At 45.3% G+C, this 14,666-nt stretch overlaps 1 protein-coding gene across 2 annotated transcripts in view; it reads left to right on the forward strand.

Moving 5' to 3' along the window:
• Positions 1 to 5,636: 5,636 nt before the first annotated feature.
• The window catches only part of LGI2 (leucine rich repeat LGI family member 2), a 64,672-nt gene continuing 55,642 nt past the window's right edge, over positions 5,637 to 14,666 (forward strand). For both annotated transcript variants that reach the window (XM_077279952.1, XM_077279953.1), the window contains exons 1-2: positions 5,637 to 5,949; positions 11,484 to 11,555. In XM_077279952.1, the coding sequence (XP_077136067.1) occupies positions 5,768 to 5,949; positions 11,484 to 11,555 (254 nt within the window). In that variant the 5' untranslated portion in view covers positions 5,637 to 5,767. The remainder of the gene's footprint in view (positions 5,950 to 11,483; positions 11,556 to 14,666) is intronic.

The following is a 14,666-nucleotide window of genomic DNA, read 5'->3' on the forward strand; positions in this document are numbered from 1 at the left end:
AAGTCCGGGTGCTCCGTTGTTCTTCGGGGCCAGGTTCAGCGGCCTTTTCAGCGGGAGATTTATCCTCCGGTGTTCCGGCAGTGGCTTGTAGTGCGACGCACCGCTGGACGCCCCGCGCCATCCAGCCAGCCTCTCCCATGGCTCTCCTCCATCTGGTATAAGTTACTGCATCACCAGGCTCCAGATCGCGAGGGAATCGTCCTTCACAAGGCTCCACCTCCTCCCGGTCCACATGAACTTGTAGCGGCTCTCCAATCTCCTGTATAACCCCGCGTCCATGTTGAGGGTTGAAAGAGACCACCACACCCCAATGAGACAAGGGGGGCTCCGCAACGGAGGTTAAATCAATCTGGGCTGCCGGTTGTGGTCGGTTCCGCCATGCAGCCATCAAGCGCCGCAGGTGCTCAGCCTCCGGCAGGATCTTCATGCCCCGTGCCTGCAGCGTACCTTCAGCCGCGGCCGGGTGGGAAGGAGCAGGGGACACCGGAGACAGACGGATCTCCGTGGGCTGACCCAGCCGAGCGAGTACGCGGGCATCAGCCTCCAAGCGGCGTGCTATTTGTCGGGCCTCGGCTGCCGCGACACACTCCTCGGACAGTGGCAAGGGGGGTCGGCCCATCGGTGGCCCCGTGAGGGTCAATCCCCGCAACGTTGGCGCGTCTGGGGCTATGTCAAGTGGCGCAGCCTCAGGCTGGATCGGGTCAGTCCCACGCGGTGCTCTCGGGGTCGCCATCTTTTCTCCTTCTCCAATGTCCTCTTCCCGCGGTCTCTTTCGTGGGCGGCCCCGTCGCCATGGTCTCCACCCTCCAAACAGGATCAGGAGGCGGACCTCGGCTGTTGACGGACACGTCCGCAGGACACAGAAATACTTAGACTGGGCGGCCATTGTTGTTCGCGCTCTCCAGCTTACCTACGCCCAGTCCACGCCCCCCTTCTCTTCCTGCGCTCTCCTCAGCGCTGTAATGGCGGCGGATTTTGGCGGCAAATGGCGCAGCACAGTTCTTGCAATAAAGTACAGTCCAAACACAACAAATCCCAGTTCCAAGGCACACATGACCTGATTCTTCAGGCTTAAGTAAATCCTGTTCGTGACGCCAAGTTCTGGAGCGCCCCCACACCACCGCAGGGCCGAGGGGTACCCGGAGCCGGGCCTCTGGGTCTCAGTCCTGGGGTTGTCACGGTGGCTAGACCCGGTCCGTGGCCCTGTCTGTCAGTGGGGGACGTCCGGTGCAATAAGTGGTGTTGTAACGGTGCAGTTGTGGGGTGCAGGTCGCGGTAAATAATGAGGACACCAGGTTGCAGTCTCTTTACCTCTTTACTGGAGATCTCTGAGTCCTCAGTCCAGAATACGGTTCACCAGGCTGCGCAAGTCCGGCCGGTCCAATGGCACCTCCAGAGTTCACTTCACAGGTGGAAATCGGTGCCTTCCTTCTTAGCGCTATGTGTTGTAGTCCTCCCCTGCTGTGCTTACGGAAAGTACCCCACAACTGTTGTGTCTGTTTCTTAAGTTCCCTCACAACTCGATTAAATGATGTTCTTCTAATCTTCCGTCCCTTCCTGATGTTACAGTTAGAACGGCACCCGTTTGTCGGATAGGCCTGGAGTTCTTCCGGGACCCTAGAGACGCCCCTCTCCCGCAATTGCCTCCCAAGACTTCATAGGTGATATGTGTTAGACAGCCCGCCTTAAACTGACTGTCCTGCCGCTGTTTAGAGTATTGCTTGAAGCTGAATGTTATAATACCCCCTCGGCGTTCCGGCCACCGGTAGTGCGCCTCAGTAGGGTGTTGCTCCGGTCTTACAGCACGACCCCTATTGGAATTCTCCTATTGCTTGATCTCGTTTCTCACTCAGCACAATCTATCTCGCTTCTAGTCCTTTCTTGGGTCCCGCCGCTTCCCGGAGCTGGCGCGGACCCGTTACGTTCTTTTCAATGCCAAGCCTCTGTCAGGATCCCACCCCTGACAGAGACCCTACTGTCTCTTCCTCCACAACACCCTCTGCCACTAGGTGTTGCTTCGTCCAATCCAGTCAGCTTTCTGATCTAACTTCCTGCCTGACCCCCAGTTTACCCACTATGGTGGGGAGTGGCCTAATGAATAGAACCCTTAGCTCCCCCCGGAGGCCCGGCTGTGAAATGTATTGGTGTCTGTGATACCTGGTCAGATGAACGCCTTCAGTGCCATCGGACGCACCATAGCTCCCCATAGTGGCGGAGCCACAGTACTGCAACGACCAGGACTCTGGGGCGCTGTAGAAGCAGTATAATCTTGGATGAAGTAGCAGGTGAAGGAGAGCTTAACTAAAAGCTGGGAGCTCAATAATCTCGCAAGGAATGAAGTCCAAAGACAGGTTTAAGTAGGATGTGCAATCAGAGTACAGTGCGGAGACAATCAAGAACTCAAGATGGAGGCAATCAGAAACCACACAGGTACTAGTATCTGGGTTAGCAAGGAACTGTCTAGTGAGCTGAATAGTTCAAAGGGAAGAGCTGCCTCCTGGTGCACAAGAGCTGTTGGGTTCAAGTCCTGACAGCTGGAATAGACCGCACCTACCAGCGTCTATCTGTATACCAGCCGGTTCAGCTCGCACCTACCAGAAACTACCTGTATACCAGCTGGAAAATCTGCACCTGCCAGTGCCTATCTGTATACCAGCCAGCCCAGCCCACACCTGCCAGTGCTCATCTGTAAACTAGCCATACCAGACCGCACCTGCCTGTGCTTACCTATATACCAGGCATACAAGCCAGCATATGGGGTTCCTGTGTTCCAGCTGTGTCTGTCTGTATCAGCTGTACTCTCCTACCAGGCCATTTCAGATACCTGTCCCTTGGGGGTCAGCTGCCATGCATCCGAGGTCTGTCCTGGAGTAGCACCTGGTGTCCATAGGAAGCCAAGCTTAACCCCACCAACAGGGGCTCTATGGAAGAGTCAGGTTCTCCATGGCACATTAGTTCCACCATTCCCGTTACAGTGACTATGGGCTGTGCATTCTACTACATGTATGGAATATGGGCTGTGCATTATACGTTATGGATGACTATGGGCTGTTTATTATACTACATGGATGACTATGGCTGTGCACTATAGTTTTTGATGACTATGATGTGCATTACACTGTATGGATGACTATGGACTGTGCATTATACTGTATAGATAACTGTGGCTGTGCATTATACTTTATGGAGGACTATGCAGTGTGGGTTATACCATATGGAGGACTATGGATTGTGCTTTATACTGTATGGAGGACTATGCGTTGTTTATTATGCTGTATGCAGGACTGTGGGCTGTGCAGTATATTACATGAAGGACTATGGGGGAAGCATTATACTATAGGGAGGACTGTGAATTGTGCATTATACTATATGGAGGACTATGGGGAGGGCATTATACCAGGATGAAGGGTGCATACATTTATATATATATATGTGTGTGCTTCTCATAATATTAGAATATCATAAATAAGTTAATTGATTTCAGTTCTTGTCACGCTGCTGCAATGCTGGTAGGTCCAGGCTCCACTAGATGGCAGTAGAGTGGAAACAGTACTGCACTTAAATAGAGCTGGCCTGCAGTGCAACAGTGAGGCTACCACGAGAGGCAGCAGAATAGTTAAACAAGCCGGGTCAAATTCTAGACTGCAGCACAGTACCAAAGGAATAAGCAAACTCACGATCAGATACAAGCCAGGGAATCAGTAACGGTCAGGAGCGAATAAACCAGAAGACAAAAGACAGAAGCAGGTCAGGATACAAGCCAAGTCAAAACCAGGGAGTCAGCAAACTAAAGGGAAATATTGAGTCAAGACGGCAAACGGGGTAAACAGAGACATGGGTTCAGACAGCAAATGCAGCAGGACAAATCAGAGCAATCGGAGTCAGCTACAGCAGCCCTAGGCAAAAACTATAACTGACATCGCTTGCAGGAAGCAGCGGTGATAAATAGCAAGCATGAACCCAGACTGAGGCTGGGAAAGGTTAACTCTTGCCATGTCCAGACCAGGAAAAAGGGAAAACAGGACTCAAAACTCATATTATATAGAGTCAATACAAACAGAGTGATCTATTTCAAGTGCTGTAAGCCATTATCATCAACATAAACATAAATAAACACTTGAAATAGATCCCTCAGATTGAAATAGATCCCTCTGTTTGTAATTACTCTATATAATATGAGTTTCACTTTTTGAATTGAAGAACTAAAATAAATTAACTTTTTGATGATATTCCAATTTTGAGAGAAGCACCTGTGTGTATATACTGTATATGTCAATGTGTCATGAACTGATGTAAAGGGATTGTGGTGCTCCAGCAAGTACGCAACATAATGCTGTCCATAAGCATGAGGATGTGAAAGCTCGGCCCATCTGAGCCTATCCACAACCCAGTCACAACCCCAAACTAATGGAGACCACTGTCCCTTCCTTTTACTGATAGCTACAGGTCCAAGGATGAATTGACAGCTTATACTAATAAAGGTCACCAATTCCTAGAAATTCCATTTAAAGTGGGATTAGAAGATGAACTTTTCTCTTCCGATCAGCTCCCCAGGTCCAGCGATGCTTCTCTACTTCTTCTCGAGCTGCGGCGGTGACATCCCAACTACAATCACTGGGCTAAGGGTCTCGAAGAACACTGAGTCCAGTGATTAGTTGCAGCCGTGCAGTGTGCAGCCACCTCCATAGGGCACCCCATCACTATAGACTTTTCAAATCACATAATAAAAAATGTCTGAATGTTGCACTCGCAGTATCTGGAGATATTTAAATCAATTTACATGAATTTTATATTATTTATTGTTATTTAATGGCCTTCCGGCTCGATCCCGAGCTATGGCGGCTTGATGGATAAACGATCCATAGAAGATCGATCTTATGCAAGCCTAGATAGGTCCACCAGGGTCTTCTCTACTGTTATCTTGATAGTATCAAGCAGGGTTGGACTGGCCCACCAGAGAACCGGAGAATCCTCCGGTGGCCCCTGGCTTCTCCTTCAGAAAAGTTCATAGTGCAAACCTTGCAGTTCCTATGGGGCTCTTCATTGGGGGAGAAATGTGGGCCCTCAGAATCAAATCCTCCGGTGGGCCTAATGTTCTCCAGTCTGACACTGGTATCAAGTCATTGCTTTATCAATACCATAGATTTTTAAAATTAAATAAACAACTAGTAGCATCAGACCTAAGACCCCATCCACACCCAAATAAACCGGGACAAGTTTTTTTTTTTATTACTTGGTTTTACTTGGTTGAAAAACCGTGCATGGACCTGTACTGTCAACTCTTCCTTTGCCGCATGACCTAAATCCCATCTGAGCTCTCAAAAACTAAAATAACACTTGTCACGGTGATATACTTGTGATGGCTTCCCCCAAGCAGTCCCCAGGCATCTCCAGGTCATTCTGAGTGACAGATCAGTCACGACAACTCTGCTCTTGTCCCTACAGCACACAAGTCTTCAAAGCCCTCGCAAGGTCATCCCCCTGATTTGTTCTCATGTTCAGGGAAGATGAAGTCTGCTGAACCAGAGTAGGAACCTTTGCTACTTGGGGATTATTTTTAAACTCACCCGAATGGAGTGTTTAATAAATTATTCATTGGAGGGAAGGGAAAAAAAAACCACACAGGCTGCAGCAGAAGTGCTGATGTCAGGAGGCAAGTGCAGTGTAGTATGGTGCAGTCAGAATAAGGAATGCCTGCCAGCCAGCTTCTTCCCAAGCCGCTGTCCTCACTACTTCACAGTGCACACACATACTCTCAGCCTGGGGGATGATGGCGCTTATTATTAAGGAACCCCTGCTCATTTTTATTTTGCTTGGATGTATACAGGACACGGTTCAACTTAAGAAACCGGTGAGATGTCCGTCCACATGCAGCTGCACCAAGGAATCAGTCATTTGTGTCGGTTCTTCCTGGATCCCAAAGACCATCCCCAGCGACATCAGCTCCTTGTAAGTGACATGTCGGATGCAGAAGTTGCATGAATGAGGAATGGAGAATCCTAACCAATTTGTATGAGCTTTTTTCTTTTATAAAGTACGGCTCTACAGTCAGCTTTCAGGTCTTAGGTCCGTGCGGTTGTATTAAATATCGCCCTGTGATTGTCATATTCAGAATGATAGTCGTACATGATGTGCATGCAGAAAGGACAATGCTTTAAAATTTGGGTACATGAAACACTTCCAAAGAGCAAAGACTTCCATACCGGTGTGGCATGTATATAATGTATGCTCCCAATTATGAGATAAATTACCCTTGTTGTCTCATTGTGCAATCCGGACAATCCTAAATATCCTTCTTAATAGACGTGTATGATAATCCTTCTGACAGTAAAGTGTGAAGCTGATTTTTTATCTTGTCTTTGACTCTCCAAATTCTCATAAAAGTTTTAGTCTTAATGTTGTTGGCAGTGCGGTTTGTGATTCAGGTCGAATGCAGATCTTTTTTTAGCCTAAAAGGACCATTCTTTATTTAGTTAAAAAAACAAGCAAACCCTCCATGTAGCAATTCCGGCCTATGGTACGCTGATATGCTTAGAGAACACTTACCTTTATAAGGCTCTGTTCACACTGCCTTCAGGGGTTCAATCGGTGGTTCTGCCATTTTTTGACGACAAGAATAATGGAGAATGCATCAGTATTTATGGCTTCAGAACAACTAAAGAACTCAAAAGAACCTTTATGGACCCATTATAAGTTTATAGGTTCCATCAGAACTTGATTCTATTTTATGACTGATCCAGGACAGTGTCATGGCTTCTGTTATGACCCTCAGCCTTAAGCCTCCCATTCACATTAGACTAATGTCGGCCATATGTGAATGGGAGCCCATCTATGATTATTGTCAGGGAAGATAAGGATCCAGCATGTCCGATTTTGGGCTGACGATCCTTTTGTTCTCTAACGATAAGCCTCCACCAGAAGGGTCCAGCAGTGGGTCTCTCATAGAGAACACAGGAGCGAGATAGGGGCGTTCATCCGCAAGCTATCTAAACTGTATTGGGGGCTTTACACCTATACTGGTTATGTAGGGAGTTGTAATTACAGGCAGAATCACTAGTATGTAAGTCTTTATCTCAGTAAGTTGGGCGACTACTAGTGATGGGCGAGCATGCTCGGCATTGTTCAATACTCGATGGAGTAATAATCTCGTAGCAAGCAATGCTGAGTTTCGTGTGGTGCTTGAGTGTTCGGAGAAATTATCGAGTTTGTCCAACACTTCCATTTTGCTCGCTACTTGAGTCGAGTACATCCGAGTGTCCGACATGCTCGATACGAGTTCCGGGCACTGTAGAACTTCATTGCTCGATCAACACTAGCGACTACCAATATTAGATAGACATTGCATCTCCCAAAATACTTGGTGCCCATTTTTTCCTAACTTATTAATATCAGATCTGTCTAGCTAGGCAGAGGTCACACCTGAGTTATGGAAGTCCCATTTGTCTCTTCCATTCTAAGACCGAACAAATTGAGTTGATGTTCAAAACAAATCTGTTGCTTAGTTGATACAGAGGTAGAGGTAGTGTACCATTTGTTTTCTGATGTGGCATTTTATTTTGAACTGGAAAAAAAAGTTCTACATGGGGCTTTTTTTTCTGTTCTGAAAGCTAACATATAATGGAAACGAGATGGAAATCCTAATAATCGTTGGGGCTCTTCTTCTTCTGTGTGGACCAGTTATGCAACTGATCCATTTTCATTTGGTCCTAGAACGGAACCAACAAACAAAATTCCCGATCTCAGATGTGAATCCAGCCTTTTACCTTGATCCATTCTCCTTCATTGCATAATTATTACATAGATTTGCTCTAGGAAACATTGACAACCGGTAAGCATGTAGTAATGGCAGCCAAGGTAGTTCTCAAGTAGATTTCCAAAACCAATGAGAACATTAAAAGACGTCACTTAAAAGGACAACTAAGGCACAGCATGGACCCTATATAGAACAACTCAGTACCACATTTGCACATGGAAACATACTCCAAAACCATGTTCACACGTTCAGTATTTGGTCAGTATTTTACATCAGGAGTGGGTGATAAATGCAGAAGTGGTGACGTGTTTCTATTATACTTTTCCTCTGATTGTTCCACTTGTGGTTTTGGCTCACAAATACTGATACGAAATACTGACCAAATACTGAACGTGTCCACATGGTCTTACATAGGTTCTGTTACAATTGGCCACGATCCATTTTCCCCCATAGTTATAATGTGTAATGTGGATGAAATAAGTGCGACACATAAGACACACATTGTGAAATCAGATCTACATGTCACACATTGAAACAAAACCTAACTTTTAGCTCCTGGCTCGTAAAATCCTAGCATCAGAATAAGTGAGATTTTTTTGGATGGACTTGATTTCAATACTGAAAACAATTCACAAAAGCAGTGAAATACCAATTCTGAGTTATAAATCCAGGCCTGTGTAGTATTTTTAAAAAGCATCGCCAGCCAATGTGCCAATGCTGCTAGCAGAAGAACATAGCGTGCAATATATGAAGATCCTGACTCAGCTCACAAGTTGATAACATTTTCTCCTGGGAATAGACACAATAAAGAATCGCAAACACAGTCAAATAGAATGGGGCAAAATCACAAGTGGGCACAGGGCACCATGCCCATTTTTAAGAAATCTTATTTTTATCCTGTACAGAGATACCTCCATAATATGGCAAGCCATAATTCTTTTCATAAGTCAACCAGTGCTCTATATGGCTCCACTAGTATCTCCACTTATCCTTATAAGTGTCAATCACTTTATCCATAAAAGCACATGTAAAAACATTACTAATAAAGATGATAATGGCCCTGTGGCCATAACCATCACCTAAAAGGCCATTTCTCCTTCCTCATCAGTTTTGCGGTATCTCCTCTTCTTCAGTCAGAACACACTTAGATATCTCCAGGGTTTTCAGTCGCAACCCAGGCCCAGGAGATTGGAGTGACCCAAAAGGTACTTTTGGCCCATGTAAGAAGACCAGTACTATTATAGACCCATGATAGTTGGGAACTCTGTTGGAGCTGGTGGGAGCATCAAATGACTGAAGAATAGATATCAGGAAACCAGCGAGGAAGGAGAAATGGCCTAATAGATGGTGGTTATGGCCACAGGGCGTGTTTTCGTATGCTCCTGCTGTGCACCCCATCAACCTGAAGACAGGAAGGTCAGTATAAAAGCTCCCTCATTAGACAGTTCACACATAAAATTCTTGCACCACCTTGCTGGGTGTATGGGCAAAGTTCCCTGTGACAGAGGGAGAAGAGCAGGGAGGACCTGTGGACTGAATAGAAGCAAGCGGTAGAAATGTTCAGTTTGAAATGCGAGTTGCCTTTAATCTGTGATTATGTCCATCAAAAGATTGAGAGATCTTGAAGAGGACACTAAGCCATCAGATAAAAGGAGCTGCCTGTGAGCCCAAACTAGAGGCCCCGTCTCACATAGCGATTTACCAACGATCACGACCAGCGATACGACCTGGCCGTGATCGTTGGTAAGTCGTTGTGTGGTCGCTGGGGAGCTGTCACACAGACAGCTCTCTCCAGCGATCAACGATCAGGGGAACGACTTCGGCGTCTTCAACGATGCCGAAGTCCCCCTGCAGCACCCGGGTAACCAGGGTAAACATCGGGTTACTAAGCGCAGGGCCACGCTTAGTAACCCGATGTTTACCCTGGTTACCAAAAAAAAAACAGTACATACTCACCATCTGATGTCCGTCAGGTCCCTTGCCGTCTGCTTCCTGCTCTGACTGAGTGACACCAACCTCAGATTCCTCTGAAGTAGAGGAGACCAGTAGCTCTTGGGAGTTTCAGAGGAAGGTCCAAATAAACAGCATCCCATTGTGTGTGTGTGTAAGTAGTTAACAGGACTGTGCCACTTAAGTTGGTCTCATCAGATCGAATTTGGCTGACACTGTGCGAGTAGTGGATGGTTGGAGTCCTGTAGGAGGGTTTGTTGGTGCTGAAGCTAAAATCAAGCATACATCCTTGCCAGTGGTTTAACTTTAAGTTTGTGGGTCCCAAAGCAAAATCTCCACCATAGTCCCCTACTATCATGGGCCTATATTAGCATTGGTCTTCTTATATGGGCCAAAAGTACCTTTTGGGCGCTCCCTAAGATCCCAGGCCTGCGTGTGACTGCAAACCCTGCAGATATCTAAGTGTACGCTGAACAAGGTGGGTTGAGTGTGGAATTCTCTTTGTGATAGAAGCCTGAAATATCTGGTCAAAAGTTAACCTGAAAGTTGCTGGCCATGAGATCTGGCTGGAAGGAGAATGGAGTTTATCTGCATAATGTTAGGGATGAACTAGGGTACCTTTACACAGTGCAATTTTGATCGCTACGACGGCACGATTTGTGACGTTCCAGCGATGCATTTACGATATCGTTGTGTCTGACACGCTACTGCGATCCGGATCCCCGCTGAGAATCGTACGTCGTAGCAGATCGTTTGAAACTTTCTTTCGTCGTCTAGTGTCCCGCTGTGGCGGCATGATTGCATCGTGTGACACAGGTTGTATACGATGTGCGCACGGTAACCAACGGCTTCTACATCACAAATACGTCATGAAATTATCGCTCCAGCGCTGTGTATTGCAACGTGTGACCGCAGTCTACGACGCTGGAGCGATAATCATACGACGCTGCAACGTCACGAATCGTGCCGCCGTAGCGATCAAAATTGCACTGTGTAAAGGTACCCTTATAGACCTACGAAGGGAAACAGTGGTGAGAAATGTTCCCAAATGATCCTTAGTAAGTGTTATTAGTAAAGCGACTGTGTGAGCCTTGTGCCTCTCCACAAGAACCATTTTGCACTATTTTGTGGAAACTGAACAAATTTTGTATAGGTAATGTGCTCAGATACTAAAATGCTGCCCACCTCAGTCAGGGAGACATGCATTGGGTTGCATCAGTGTATATTCTCTCATCTGAGAGAATCGGGCCTATTATGCTAATCACACTCTGATCAGACTCTGCTCCGATTCTCTGGATGAGGAGAAGATGGGAAGAAAATGCCTCCATCCTCTCCTTATGTCAGGCCATGAAAATCAGACCACACTCAGATGACATTGCAGTGAAGTCCGATGTTTTCCATGGACTAATTGACTTGCATGGCTGAGGGCAATCCAAATATCATATCCAACTCATGTATGCTGTGATATTTTCCTCGGCCCCGTAGATTAACATTGGTCCAAATGCAATCTGATGTTTTGTCAGATTGCACTCGGACAGAAAATACGGCCATGTGCATGAGCCCTAAGGGAAAGTCCTGTATGGTGTGTGCGCTCCTGGTAATTACACTGATTTGTAGGTGCTTAGATCATCACTTCACTATTTGCTTTTTTCTTTACGTTAGTGAATAGCAGCCATTATTCTGGTATATATTAGTGGTACTGAGGCTTATAGTCTCTTTATACACCATTACATGCCATAGTCAAACATTTTCTGACTTTTGTTTCCCTTCACTCTTGTAGGAGTTTGGTCAATGGGACGTTTTCTGAGATCAAGGACAGAATGTTTTCTCATCTGCCCTCCCTACAGCTGCTGTGAGTACTGCCCTCCGTAACAAAACCTCCACTGTAGCCCCTTTCATTGCTGTCGGTACAGGGTATCATTGCCATTCTGAACACATCTCCTCTCACAGAGTCGCTCATTGCTCGGATGTGTTTTTGCATTTACCGAACATCTAGAAGACGTAACAGGCTCCCTGTAAGAGTTGTTGTGCGCTCCGTACATATACACTGAAGAAGATATCCACTGATTTCTATATTACAAAGGATAAAATATCTAACTGCAGTTCTCTAAGATGTCTGTAAGGGCGCACAGCATGAAACCTTTATGGTTACTAAGATTAGCTGATAGATTAAAAATAAATATGATTATATAATACGTTTTAAAAATTAATATTGAAAATTCTAAGATTCTGCACACAACATAAAAATCTGCAAATATATAATTATGCAAATATTTTATATATTAGAAGGTAAATCAGCAGCTATTATTTGGTACTTATGTTTATTTTACTTGCTGAGATATTGTAGCCAAACCTGAGTGTAGTCAGGGACAGATGTGCTATACATTTTGATGCAACCTTCGTTGGGAGACTACTCCTTTAAAGGGAATCTGTCATCAGGTTTTTGCTATGTAATCTAAGGACAACATGAGATAGGGGTTGAAACACAGACTTCAATGATGTGTCACATATCAGACTGCATTCTGTTGTTTACTTACAATGAAGGTTTTATGACCTGTTGATTTATTATTGCCTGGAATAGAGCAGCTAAAACAGCGGGAGACCTAGTCCGACCACACCCCTCTCCTGTGATTAGCAGCTCACTGTCAATACACAATGTACACAGAGAACCTACTACAGATGGAGTTAGCTTTTCAGCTCTGCTTCATGTTACATCTAGGCACTCTGACTGAGTCATAACTGCTGCACCCAGTAAACTAAGTAATACATTGCTGGAATCAGGATCTCTTTTCCTACATCATGTTGCTCTTAGTTGAGGTTGCAAAAACTTGCTGACAGATGCCCTTTAACCACAGTTTGACTAACATAGTACATGAAATCTGACTATTGGGATGAAAATTATTAGAATTCATGGTGCCCCATAGCAGAAGTTTTAATTGGGCCCTCCCCCCAACAAAAAAAATAACATTTGGCATCACAGAAAAGCATATCTCACAACTTTGCAATCATTCCAAAGTAATTTTCCTCATACGGAAGCTCTAGATTCCCTTACGTTGTGCCCATAAAGTATGATGTCAACAAAAGTGCCCCCAAATACAGTATGATGCCCCCCCAGTATAATACACTCCCCATAGTCCTGCATACAGTATAATGCAGCCCATAGTCCTCCATATAGTTTAATGAACCCATAATCCTCCATATAATACAATGCACTCCCCATCGTCCTCCATATAGTATAATATACTCCCCATAGTCCTACATACAGCATATTGCACTCCCCATAGTCCTGCATACAGTATAGTGCACCCTCATTGTTGTCCATACAGTATAATGCACCCCATAGTCCTCCATACAGTGTAATGCACTCCATAGTCTGCCATATAGTATAAGGCACCCCCCATAGTCCTCCATATAGTATAATTTACCCCATAGTACTCACAGTATAATGCCCTTGCCATAGTCCTCCATATAGTATACTGCACCTCATAGTCCTTCATACAGTGCAATGCACTCCTCATAGTCCTCCTTATAGTATAATGCATTTCCCATAGTCCTTCATACTGTATAATGCATTCCATAGTCCTCCATATAGTATAATAAACTCCCCATAATCCTTCATATAGTATAATGCGCCCTCTATAATATTCCATACAGTCTAAAGCATTCCCCATAGTCCTTCTTACAGTCTAATGCACCCCATAGTCCTTCATACAGTATAATGTACCCCATAGTCCTCCATATAGTATAATGAATACCCCATAGTCCTTCATATAGTATAATACACTTCTCATAATCCTTCATACAGTATACTGCACTCCTCATAGTTATCAATACAGTATAAAGCACTCCCCATAGTCCTCCATGCTGTAAAATGCAATCCATAGTCTTCCATATAGTATAATGAACTCCCAATAGTCCACCATATAGTATAATGTTGCTATGATTGTGTAACAACTCATTTGGGAAGATAGGTAAGACACTAAAGACTGCAATTTACCCTTTGGGTCCTGTTGTGAATTCTGTTCTCAAGCTCCCTCCTGTAGTTATTAATGGTACTTTGGCGAGTTCTGTTCATGGACTCCCTCTGGTGGCTGTGAGTGGAGCTGCTGGTTCTGAGATTCCTTCTCCAGCTGATCTCGTTCAGTCCTTGGCTGGCTGCTCTATTTAACTCCACTCAGATCGTTACTTGATGCCAGCTGTCAATGTCCTAGTACTGGTTCAGTTCTCTTGGATCTTTCAGATGACCTGTCTACTTCAGCAAAAGCTAAGTCCCTGCTAGCTTGTTTGTTACCACTGTGTTTTTGTCCAGCTTGCTATTATATTTAATCTTGTTAGCTGGAAGCTCTGGGATGCAGAGTGGCACCACCGCGCCGTGAGTCGGTGCGGTGGTTCCTTTTGCACACTCTGCGTGGTTTTTTGTTAGTTTTTTATGCTGACCGCAAAGATACCTTTTCTATCCTCAGTCTGTTTAGTTCAGTCTGGCCTCCTATGCTGAAACCTATTTCATTCCTGTGTTTGTGACTTCCATCTTAACTCACAGTCAATATATGTGGGGGCTGCCTATTTCTTTGGGGAATTTCTCTGAGGCAAGGTAGGCTGTATTTTCTATCTTTAGGGGTAGTTAGCTCTTAGGCTGTGAAGAGGCGTCTAGGCAGAGTCAGGAACGCTCCACGGCGATTTCTAGTTGTTGTGATAGGATTAGCGGTTGCGGTCAGCAGAGCTCCCACTTCCCAGAGCTCGTCCTGTATTGCTAGTTTGCTCATCTGGTCATTTCTAGTGCTCCTAACCACCAGCCCAACATAACAGGGTCCCTGTACAGAGTAGAGATCCTGACTCTGCAGTCTCTATTGGTTCCTTCATGTGCTGAGATAGCCCTAACTACAGACTAGTAAATGGCAACTAGGACATATGCTGCCTGAAAGGCTGTCGAGTGCTTCACATACCTTTTAAAGAACAGGAGGGC

The sequence above is a fragment of the Ranitomeya variabilis genome, chromosome 1 (genome assembly GCF_051348905.1).
Source record: "Ranitomeya variabilis isolate aRanVar5 chromosome 1, aRanVar5.hap1, whole genome shotgun sequence".
Taxonomy (NCBI): domain Eukaryota; kingdom Metazoa; phylum Chordata; class Amphibia; order Anura; family Dendrobatidae; genus Ranitomeya; species Ranitomeya variabilis.